The sequence below is a fragment of the Ochotona curzoniae genome, unplaced genomic scaffold (genome assembly GCF_017591425.1).
Source record: "Ochotona curzoniae isolate NIBS_2020 unplaced genomic scaffold, NIBS_Ocur_1.0 contig_66, whole genome shotgun sequence".
Taxonomy (NCBI): Eukaryota; Metazoa; Chordata; class Mammalia; order Lagomorpha; family Ochotonidae; genus Ochotona; species Ochotona curzoniae.
In genome coordinates, this window is record NW_024466512.1 from 9,276,323 (window position 1) to 9,288,694 (window position 12,372).

The 12,372-nt window shown below is 43.7% G+C and overlaps 1 protein-coding gene across 2 annotated transcripts in view; it reads left to right on the forward strand.

The window, feature by feature from the left end:
- Positions 1 to 7,758: 7,758 nt before the first annotated feature.
- RAB11FIP2 (RAB11 family interacting protein 2) overlaps positions 7,759 to 12,372 on the forward strand; it is a 38,689-nt gene continuing 34,075 nt past the window's right edge. Inside the window, exon 1 of one of the 2 annotated variants that reach the window (XM_040992043.1) lies at positions 7,759 to 8,249. In XM_040992043.1, the coding sequence (XP_040847977.1) occupies positions 7,900 to 8,249 (350 nt within the window). In that variant the 5' untranslated portion in view covers positions 7,759 to 7,899. The remainder of the gene's footprint in view (positions 8,250 to 12,372) is intronic. The other variant, XM_040992042.1, reaches the window with a different exon arrangement.

Consider the following 12,372-nt stretch of genomic DNA (forward strand, 5'->3'; position numbering starts at 1 on the left):
GCGGTAAAGGCAGCTGCAGAGTCCCCAAGGAGACAAGTTCAGGTGAACCCCCCTACCAGAGCAGGTGCACCACCCTCAGATGGGAGCGCAGAATAAATGACCCATTCACTGCAGCAGGAGAGGAGGCACGAGGAGAGCCTTGAGGCAACTTGTGAACTGTGATTTTATCAATTGATCCAAAATTTGAATTAATGTCATGAGGAGCTACTCCGCAGTAACAGTCTCCACTACAGTGAGAACCAACCCAGCTCCTGCCTGCTATTGTTGGGTCATCAGTCCTCAGCAATTCACTATTCATTACCAAGATATTAGCTACTTTATGAGCTTGTTCAGTAGGTATGTTTTCCCAAAAAGCCATTGGGTTTACCATTCCATAATGAATTAAAATTTCATCAAACTTAATACAAGATACTCTTTCTGTTCTACAGCAGTCAGTTGCACTTATCCACGTAAATGAGTTATCATTTATCTTTCACATGTGTCCTGCTTCGTAAAGTAACATTCCATTTAACATAATTCAAATGGTGGTAAACTATAATTTTATATTTAACTCTGTTTGGCTCTTAGTGTTTGAAGCAACCATTGATGCTGAGGGAAAAGTGGAGGCTAAGATGCATACATTTAGCAGATTCAAGCTTAACAGCAGATACAATTCATATCTATAAACTCCCTTACAGTGTAACTAATGCTTTCACATTCATGATTGTGTTTTATCTCCCAGCAAATGTCTGCTAGGTTGATCGAGTCAATGTTGGGTAATGGCTTCTTGAATGAAAAGCCAACATTTTCCCACAAAGGACAGACAATTGGCATTCTGTCCTTTGGTCATGAGAGCAGAAGAGTTCAGTGATGTCCCAGGTAACTCTGTATCCCAGATTAGAATTCTTGAGTGTATGTCCATTCTATTATAGTTAATAAATTCCAAATGCCTTGCGGGCTGCTGCTTACCTGGATTGACCCTGAATTGCCAAACAGATCAATTCTTTTTGCTAGCCTCTGTGTGTTCACGACAGTGGTGCCAGGCCCCAGCATCTTGACACGGATGCTCTGAGGATGCTTAAAGCCCATTGAAGTACAAGAGTTGTTCAAAACAGATGAAGGAGCTGTGTGTCCCGCACATCCTGAAGCTGCAAGCGATGCCCGAGTTCCCCATGCAGCCTCCCTACGTTCTCTGCGATGAGAGGGGAATGTGTGTTGGCTGCAGCCTATTCTCTTTCCAAATGAGATTGTGATGTTAATGAATTTGGCATCAGGTGAGTCTTGAGCAAATGTTAGCCAGTAGTAAAATAAGGATAACAGATTTAAAGCTAGAGTAGCAAATTGGAGTTAGAAAACAATGGCTGATGCCACGCTTCTGCTTTTGAATCTGTCACTATTGTCTCCTAAGTAAAATTCTTGTAATTAACATATTATCTGGTACCTGATCTATTACTTAATATTTTAATTCAGCTGCCTGCTTGTGTACATGAATCTCAAAATCCTTTTTGCACCAAATAAACTAATCTTGTAATTGCATTTTTTTCCAGGAATTTCTGAAGTATCTTCATATTAAAACAGAAGGGAGTTCTCATTTTTCTTACTCAAGAATCTGATTAATAATTCTCATTAAGATGAATCTGATTATAATTCTTACAAATTGCTAAAATGACATCTAGAAAGCCATTGTTCAATTTTCTCAGGAAGGTTTGAAACAGAACTGGGTTTTGTTTTTGCTTGGGAAAAGGATATCCATAAATGTTGGGCTTGGCATAAAACAGAGATACCTAAAGACCTCCTGGTACCGGTTCCCTCCTGCTGGCAGACAGGTGTTCCTGCTGTAGCTTAGGATCCTTAATTCCTGGGAACAGAGCAGAACAACTCAAGGTTGGCCTTCGCCTTTGGAGAGGAAGGAGGCAGTTACAGAGCAGCAGCCATCATCAAGTCCGCAGCAATAACATCTTTTGAGCACTTCCCATCTTTGTCAACTTAACCCAAATCTCTTTTCTAACCTTCCCAGTGACCTGAAGAAGAAGTTTATACTTATACTGCTGTATAAGAAGAAGTATAATCTAGAGCAGTCACGTGGTTTGCCTGGCATTACGCTGTAGTCATTTCCAAAGAACAAAATCTACCATAGGATGAATAGTCAGTCAAGTCCAGTAAGTATCTCCAGCCAAGGAACTTTAGAATAAATCTTGTTTTTGGAATATGCTAGAAGTCCTTGATTCTTGAGGTCACGAATATGCAAACTTTTATAAAGCTAGCTTGTTCTATTCCTTCTAGTATCTGAATGTTAGATGGAAAACAAAAATCCATGAAATTAAAAAGATGGTTTAGGACAAATTCTTGTATGAATTCCTCACGCAATAGAATGTTTTGAAAAGTTCAAGAATTTTTCTTTACACTTTAGGCTACAGGCACAAATCACACCACCTATATGCATTTTTTCTCTTGCCTAAACCTGGAAAGTAATTGTAATAAAAACATCTAGCCAACATTGGATACAGAAAACATTCAACATTCACTGTTCATGGAAGAGAATGCAAGCCCTTCAAGGTCACGTACCCCGATTGTTGTCTGAGCCAGATAACATCTCTTACTTAGTTCAATACCCTTTCTATTCCACAACTCAATTTTCTGGAAGGAGATTTTAATTTTGGGTCTACATTGCCATTCTAAGTCTTGTGCTTGATTTTGGCTATGCAGATTGCCCAGGTGTTCCAATGAGTATAATACAGACTTGCAACAGTCCTTTATCCTGTATCATAAGCTTCTAGCACTCTGAAGGTGACTTGCCCCAGACTGTGATTAAGATAAGCACATAATACTAAGTGAGAAAATATTTGTGTTATCAGATATGCAGTTGAGTGAAAACATTGCTGATATCAGTTGAAAACTGCCTGAGGGGATAAAGTTTAAAATCTGGTTCTGGAAATAAAAAGAGTTGGATCCATCCCTGAAAGTACCATTTCCTCCTAACTGAGTTTTATATCAAACACACAAAATGTGACAATTAAGTGTGACAGGTGGGATTTAGAAGTCCTTTATTTTATTCAGAAGTCCTTTATTGTGTGTGACATAGCTCAAATACCTGGAATGGCGGGAGAGTTCCAAATCTCATGCAGAGGAGGGAAATATCAACATTACCTCATTTTGTCAGCTTTCCACTAGTCTAATGACCTCTGAAAGAGGAGCAGAGATACTCTTGAAATATTACATATTCCAGAAATGTTATAAACACAATTCCTCATTGTTTTTTTTAAATCTCCTGTCTTTAAGTGAATATGAAATGAATAAGGTGATCTTTACAAAATACAAGGATATAAGTTTGTGTAACTCTGGTAACCATTGTTGTACCAACAATTAAAAACCTCCAGTTCTTGTTAACCTTCACTGGAATCCTGTGTAGCAGCAATGTTCTAGAAGACTTCAGAAAGAATCACGCTGGTGAGGCAACTGAAAGTAAAAGATGAATTCCTGTGCACCCACAAAATCTTCCTGATAGCAATCATCTTTGCCTTTCGGTACATACAACAAAAGGACTTGGAGACTTCTGGGTCTGGAAGCAGATTCTGAGCCACAGAACTTGACCTGTGTTTACATCCTTCATTTGGAGAACTGGAGTAGAACTCGGGTTTTGAAATGCTCACTCATGGGTCTTCCACAGTATTGAGAACTTCAATGGGGACCAGTGCCACGGCATAGCAAATTAAGCCTTTAACTGGTGCCGGCATTCCATGTGGGCACCAGTTTGAGTTCTGGGTGCTCTACTTCCAATCTAGCTTCCTGCTAATAGTCTGGGAAGGCAGTGGAAGATGGCCCCTGCACGCACATGAGAGACCCGGGGAAACGAATGGCTCGTGGCTTTGGATCTGCTCAGTTCCTGCTATTATGGTCATCTGGGAGGTGACCCAGCTGGTGGAAAATCTCTGTCTCTCCTCTTCACCTTTCAAATGAAACTTGGCCTTTCTTAATAAAGATAAGTCTTCAATGAAAATTTTTCATTGCAATGAAAAAAAGAGGTATGGTTATAAAAAAGAAGTCCACACATATGTGCATAGGAGACCTATCCGGACAGTTGTGCAACACTGTTACAAAGAGTGTTCAAAAACAGGAACAGCTGAGACATGCTTTAGGAAGGAACAGGATCCAATGGGCCTTTCTCATCTCATCCAATGAGAAACCCCATTTGCGTTTCTTGCATCAGTATGCATTGATTTGGTTGGAGGAACAAAATCCCTACAATATAATAGTATGATGCTGTGAAGAGAAGACTGACAGAATCAGATATTCTGCTCCACTCCTTCTTATCCTTCTCAGCATGTCTTAACAGTTTAAAAAAAAACTATAAGTAATATGAATAGAAGTTAGGGTTATTCCTACAACTGAAATTTAGGGCTTCTCAAAACCATTTACATGTACATGTAATTTCTTCCGTATATTGAACGGTTGATGATAATTTTCTCATGCAGACTCTATTAATAAAAGTTCTATTTATTTCCTGTGTGTGATCATTAATTACCTTCATTTGGGAGTGAGCTTTCAGGACATCTTGAAGTTGTTGTTTTCTACTCAATTAGGAGATTATTTTGAATATATTACATTAAAAAAAGGAATCTGCCTTAGTTTACTGACCAAATTCAATTAGATAATTATAAAGCAGTTTGCTTCTCTGTGTTGCGAATGAACTAGTTATTAACTCTCGAGGATGCATTAGTGGCTACTACATTCTCTTGTTCTGCGTCTGGTATGGGGAGGAAACACAGCTTCCTTTCAGATCCACTGGTAGATCCAGGCAGATCCAGAATTCAGACCGAGGCTGCTGGTGGGAGGTGGTCTCCCTGCATACCACACGGCTCCTCCACCATCACAAACTGTGTCCATACGTTTTTTCATCCTAGAAGACAACAAAACAAAAATCGCAACCCCTTCCACACTAGCTAGTCGCTATTACAATTCAGATCAATTTTCCAAATACGGCGGTAGCTTATGACTGGTCATGTGGGAACTGGGCTATCACCCATCTGCTAGCATGCAAATCCACCTGCTCCGCTTGATTCATTCTAGTAGGAACTGGAGATACATTTCAGTCACAAGGCACGTTTGAGGGGGATGGGAGTGCCCGAAGACCATCATAACACCTTGGGAAAACTTACTGGAGTTTCTGAGTCTCCATCAGGAAAGTCATGACTACCCACCAGGTAACGTCATTGGCCCAGGTGGCCGTTTACATGCGGGGAGCACTGCGACTGTCACACAGCTGTCCTACAGACAGCCAGCTCTAATGTCCACAGGGAAAATCTTCCACGATTCCTGGTCATATTTTTATCTGTGAAAACTTCTGCTGTTGGGGAGTAAATACTCAGCACAACTTGTTGGTCAAATCTTATTCATTGTAGCCGGCATTGCAACAAGTTTAAAATTAGAATTTTCAGCACTTTCCTCTTATAAAATATATTCTTTTCCCAAGCCTTTGATTTTGGAATTGTCCCAGACATTTCCGGACATAGCATTAGTCATAGCGTGATTTTTTTAAAAAGTGACTGTCTTCACTTTGGGTATATCCCCCTTGTCTTGCAATCCTTGGTTTTCCACTCTATCGTCCATGCATATCTTAAAATGAGTCAAAGGAGTTTTTAAAAACTGCAAAACGATAAACATTTTGGCAGAATCACTTTGATCTCAGGTCTTCAGTAATTGCTACTATTTTTCACAGTAAGCCAACCACATATTTGACTCAACTGACATGCATTCCCTTCATCAAAAAAAGAGAAACACTGAAAAAAAAAATCACACTCCTTTCATAATGCAATTCAAGATTCCATTTAACACATTTAGTTTATTTATTTTTTGCTCTCTCTTCTTTCCTTCCTCCCCTCCCCCCGGAGCAAAAGTATGATATGTTCTTATTCCGGAAGATATCTGTCCTAACTTCTGATCTTGCCAGTTAGTGAAACTAAGTCATTTTTGCTGTAGGCAGGTTTGAGGAGTGCTAATTGCAGCTGCTCAGCTCTTGCCTGTGGAGTGTTCTCCGAATTGTGTTGGAGTTTGTTACTGTGTTGCTGCGAACCGGTACTGCCAATTTCCACCCTAGAGATGGCTATGTTTCAGAGATGAGTGAGACGATACTTGTAAACACGTTTATAATCATTAATAAAGCTCACCAAACAATTTAAGCTCTTTAGAAACACACGTTCATTATCACAATTAATTGCCCACTGTTTACATAATTACAACCTTTAGCAGAGACATGATGCCTTTAAAAGGCAGTTTATAAGAATTTTGAACGCAATTAAATTTGATTTCCTGATGCTTATTTTGTTTTTGGTAAGTTTCAGGTGTCAAACTATTTCTCCCTGGAGATCCTGGTTAAATTCCCACCACCGACGCTCCGACGTAGCCTTCACAACCCTACAGAATATTTTTCTCCCCATCTGACACGGCCCACTCTGGGATCCAGATACTGTATCCGAGGTACGACGGTTTTGTTCTCTTTTCCACACTTGGTCTTTCATAAACTGATTCGCCAGGATGGAAAATTCTGCCTCAAAGTGACTCCCAGGCAGCAGGAAGGAACTGTGTGACACGCACGAGGAGGGCTGTCCAACGTGCTCTGACATTCCTGGGAAGATCAGACGCCAACGGAGGCCGTCCAGGAAGGATTCTGGGCTGCCCCGCACTCCTGGGAGGGGCACAGGGCCCTCAGAAATGCTGCCCCACTGTGCTGGAAAGGCTAGGCGGGCAGTGGCCTCACACTCCTCCGAAGGGGGTGCTTCTCAAGTTGGTCCGTGAAAGCGCTGCGGTTTGTGGCAAGGGGTGAAATGACCCCCCCAGGGTCGCAAAGCCTGTGCGTGGAGGAGGGAGAACGGAGGTTCAGTCATCTCTCATCTGCTCCCCTAGCTCGCCGGGTCGGGCGTGTTCAGACGCCAGGCTGGCTGTTCTCTTACTCATAAAGGCTTGACCCACTAGGGGACTGAGTCAGCCCATCATTTCTGGAACTACCCGCTCTGCGCCAGGCACACGGCTGCCCTCCAAGATGGAACGTGGGCCCCTCCGCCGGTCCACGCAGGCTGCCCACGCGCCAGCAGCGCCCAGCACCCCGGGACACCCCCAGGGCCCACCACCCGGTGGGGCAAGCGCCTCCATCTGCGCCCGCCCTGCGCGCCCCCGTCTCCACGGCAACCGGGGAGGAGCTGACCCCCGACCCCCAGGCCCCGCCCAGCTCCGCCCCTTCACGTCCCGCAGCTCAACATGGAGCAGGCCAACCCGGAAGTGCCGCGGCGGCCGCCCGCCCGGTGCTAGGAGCCGCCAGCCGGGCCTGGCCGAGCCCCGCGCCCGCCGCCCTGTAGCCCGCCGGCGCCCGGGCGGCCGCCCGTCCCACCCCGCCCCCGCCCGAGAGGAGGAGCCCAGGCCAGGGGGAGGAGGAGGAGGAGGGAGAGGTTTGCGAGAGGGAGCGAGGCCGCGCGAGCCGCCGGCGGTTCGTATTACCGGGGTCGGGAGGAGGAGGAGCCGGGCCGGGCCCGCGGGGCGGCGCGGGGCAGGCGGGAGGCGGCCGAGGCGGCAGGCCGGGGGCGCGACGCGGGGCCGGGGGCTCCCGTCGTCCGCCGCCACCCGAGCCCGGTGGCCAGGCCGCACCTGCGCGCAGGCCGGGCCGCCCAGGGCCGTCCCCGGGGCCGGCGCCGCGGGCAGGTGGAGGCGCGAGGGGTGCGCGCGGCAGGTGATGGTGGGCCCCTGGCCTCCCCGGGCCGCCCCCGCGAGGCGTTGGGGCGTCAGGCCCTAGGGCCGTGGGGCGCCCCCCGCCCCCCACCTCCAGCCCCTGCCGGCCCTGACGATGCGGTGATTGAGGCGTCAGGCTCTCCCTCCGGGAGGGGCAGTTGCCCGCGCTCTTGACCTCGGAGCCCAGAAAGTGGACCCGGCAGGATGCTGTCCGAGCAAGCCCAAAAGTGGTTTCCAACGCACGTGCAGGTCACGGTGCTGCAAGCCAAAGATCTGAAGCCGAAAGGCAAAAGTGGCACCAATGACACGTACACTATCATCCAGTTGGGCAAAGAGAAGTACTCCACGTCTGTAGCCGAGAAAACCCTGGAGCCCGTGTGGAGGGAGGAGGCCTCCTTCGAGCTCCCCGGGTTGCTCATGCAGGGGAGCCCCGAGAAGTACATCCTTTTCCTCATAGTTATGCACAGGTCCCTGGTGGGACTGGACAGATTTTTAGGGCAGGTGGCAATCAACCTCAATGACATCTTTGAGGACAAACAAAGAAGGAAAACCGAGTAAGTGAATGCAGTTTCATTGTTTGAGTTTTGGGGGTGCTTCACCATACCTTATCTGTGGGTTTGTATTTCAGTTCCTGGAAATGATTTGCGTTCTTGGGGCGCTGGTTTCTGGATAGGAGGATGACCCAGGTATAGCACCGTATTTGCGTGAATTGGAAGTAAAAATATCCCTTGTGATAAAAACATTTTTTTTAAAGCAGAGCCCTTGATGATCCATCCCTAAGCAAATATTTATTAAATGATGGAGTATTTTGTGCTGGGTTTTCAGTAGATCAGCGGCATTCCTCTATATGAGGACTGGGGCACGTTGTTGACCAACGAGTTATTCATGTAGTTGTTCATTGATCTCTAAACATTCCAGCTTCTCCTTCCATTGATTATCAAAAGGAAATGTGTGTTGGACTGTCAAGAAAGATAACACTGCATTGGTTACTCAGTGTTTCATTTCAGCCTTGGAAACATAGTTGGCCCTTTTGGGGAGTCTGCCGTTTTTTCTTTTTGTTTTTTCCTGGAGAAAGTTTTCAAAGGACCTACATCCTGGCCTGGAGTGCCCTCACATTTTCCTTCGACTCTGTCATGTGTTGCAGTTAGCTGTGTTCCTTTAGAATTGCTTTTGCAAAGCTGATGTGTTCAGACGATTTAAATACTGTAAGATTGGAGTCTTGGAAATGATTCAGTGACTTTGGTGAAAACATGATTTTTAAGTTTGAATTAGATTTATTTTGCTTTTCAAAATTAAGTGCAAACACACTTGAATGGTGTATTTTCAGAGATATGACTAGGTACCTTAAAACGGTAATTTTTCTAATTTGAGATAAGATTAAAATGAGTAGACTTGGTGGGAGGAAAATGGGTTGAACTTACAAGAAAGACTTCAGTTTTCAAATCGCTTTGTTGTTTCACAACAAACTTATTTGCACTTTTACAGATTTTTTAAAAAATAAGTATGTGTTAATTTTTTGTATTTGAAAGCAGCCTTTGTTTTGTTCTAAACATTAGGTGCCTGTAGGCTTCTCTTGGGAGTTTTTGCTTTTAGCCAAGGATAAACGGACTTGTGGTAGAGGTAAGAAATTCTAGGAATGCAAGAGGAAAAGTGGAAATATTTAAGTAATTGAGAAAATGAGAGTATTTTGAGAGAAAAAGTGTGATGGTGAGAGGTTGAATATTTATCAGTGCTATTGATAACAAAACTATGATACTTCAAAAGTGGCAGTTTCCTCTGAGCGGTTCTTTGCCAAATTTAAAAAGGAGAAATGGAACCAGATAATTTGTGTCCAATGGCTACTTTCAGATGACAGTGAAGTCCCCTGAAATATATATGTATATAATAATATGTGTGTATATTACGTACATATGTATACATAGTATATGCACATAGAATGCGTGAAGTGTTTTGATCATGAATTTTGGATATGGTGCAACTTTTGCAATTGGATTTACAGAACTTTTAACACTAACGAATGATGGATTACAGGCGTTCTCTGAGACATGAATTTTCCAAGCGGAAAGTAGGCCCAAGTGCAGACCTGGAGGAGGAAATGGCCTTTCAAAGATTGCTCTCGCTGCTGGCCCAGCAGCCTCTGGCTCACACGTTTGGCCTGGCGGTGAGCAGTGCTCCGGCATCGTAGTCTGCCTGAAGAACTTCTCTCCTGGCTGCCGTGCAGAGTCAGTTAGAACTTGGTAGTGGCAGGGCGAGCAAGACGAAGCTTTTCTGTAGCATCCACCTGGCTTTGGGGTGTGCTCACCCAAAGTAGTTTTCGTGTGGTTTTCATCCCTTTGCATTTTCTTTGTGGATAAGTGAGGCAATCACACATTTGATGAGATATCTTTATCAGTGATATTTCTAGATTTTTAAAATGTACTTTTATGTATTTTACAGCACAGCTGTACATGTGGCATAGTGAGAGACTTGAGCCACGTGGTGTGTGGCGAGAAAGGTTTGAATGCCCTGTTCATTGCTGAATCTTGTCAGCATTTGCCCGAGTCCTTTTTGGAAAAATGGCATGAGATGAAGACTCCCAGCGGATGCAGAAGTCTCAAGAATCTGCTGGGTGTGACACATTTTACTTTCGAAAGGCAAATAATTACAGCTTGTCTTCCAGTTGTGTCATGATGAGAGAGAAGCTAAGACTATTACTTTACCTATTTTTATACTTTGAAAATAAATGCCCCTCTTTTGTTTTAAATAAAGGTGGGGGGAAGACCTTGAACCCAAACTCTTTGAATGGAGCATGGAAAGAGAACTTCTATATCACTCTGTCGTGGGTGTCCGGGCTGATTCTGGCACAAGAATTAAGGAAATAATACAATGTTTAATAATAGAATGGTAAAATCGTTGATGCTGTTATGTAATATGCGTTGATTTTTTTTTTTAACAAGAGAGCTAGAAGATATTATTTTTCCCCCTCTTTAATGCTCATGAAAAGTAATAATGATAAGGTCCCTGGAGTTGGAGCTGACGAACACATGCGGGTTTAGGACTTTTGTGTGGGTCTCACGGTGCACCTGCTTCCTGGCCTCTGGCACCCTTACTGCCAATCTTGTCCCGTTTCTGACCACACAGCACCAATTGCTTCTGAATAGTTCCCACATGTGTGGCGGTTTTTGAACATGGACCTGTGCCCATTAAAAATTGAACAGAGGCCATATACAGTTTAAATCCAGCACACCAGAGGTGAAAAAAAAGTCAGTTTTAATCCAGTAAGCCCCCAAAGCTATAGGTCTTCATTTTATCTTTTTGAAGCCTGGAAAAACAAATGCCGCCTCTGGAATGATGCTGGAAGGTCTCGTTCAGGCCTCTCTGTTATGTTGGTTTCACAACAAAGCTCAAGGCGGTTGCTGTGCCTACATTAGGAATTAGTGTATTTATGACGGTTTTTCACAGGCGGAGTTAAACAATGCCATATTCAGACACTGACTTGCTGTGTTCTCAGTTACCTGGGCCTGTAGACTTTCCTACTGAAAAACAAAACAGGAGGAAACACATTCAAGGGTGGTTTGATTGTTATATGGTTGTAGAAATAAAGACTGAATAAACATTGAGCATCAGGCACAGTGCCTTCAGGGAGCTTACACTTTAGCTCCGGGAAGCCCCGCTGCCTCCTTCTTGGCTATTGTGTCGCCTGATTAAATGCCGTGTCCTATGCTACGTGCCAGCCATGTGGTTAACCTTATTAACATATGCGATTCATCAAATAAGAAAGGGCTTCCATTTTCCTACAGCTGTTCTTCATCAACTTCAGGGTTTTTTTTTTCCCCCCTGTAGTGACTTTAATCTGACATTGGGAAGTTACGTAGCATTCCCTGTGCCTCAATTTCCTCACCCATGAAATAAGGATGTTAAATAGATGATTTACTTGGTTTTTATTTCTCCAGAATTGTATGAATTTTGACTACCTTCATGCATTGACATCCGTTTGTGGATTACTATTTTCTTCTCAGTCTTGGTCTGTTACATCCATAGAATTGGTAAATGCTTGTGTGTGTTTTTTCTTGGTAATTTCTTGCAACGTGTATATATTCAGCTATTTTTGGTGTAGCCTGAGATGTTGACAGAATAATTCTGAGATAGCATCTTTCAGAAGTCTCCCTGCTGCACCGTCGCCCTCCCCATTGAGAATGACTGTTTTCTGAAATGGAGTTGCAGCAGGTACATTTCCAGGCTGTTAAAGTGCCCTCTTGTGTATTGTTCAATTCCTCTGTTCTACAGAATTTACTGATTACATTTCTTATGTCTAGCGCATTTCTTCAGATTTTAATGCTTGCTTTACATGAAGTGTTTTCTCATGTTGGGGGTCTCAACTTAGTTAATGTTTTCTTATAAAATAAGCAATCACTTGATGAACTGCATACCTTCATTGATTAAATTGCACCAATTTAGTTAATCAAAGGATTTCTTGTGTGTGATCTGCTAAGATATGACAGGTGTATTACACACAGAGACATACAAATATGCAACCATGCATATATATGATTTTATATATATATATACACATATATATATTATCATATATCATATATGTATCAGTTCTCTTTCCTTTCTGGGAAGACCTGTGACATGATTCCCCGCCTCTCTTTTTTTCTTTTTCTTTCTTTTTTTTGTGATCTTTACAAAGATGAC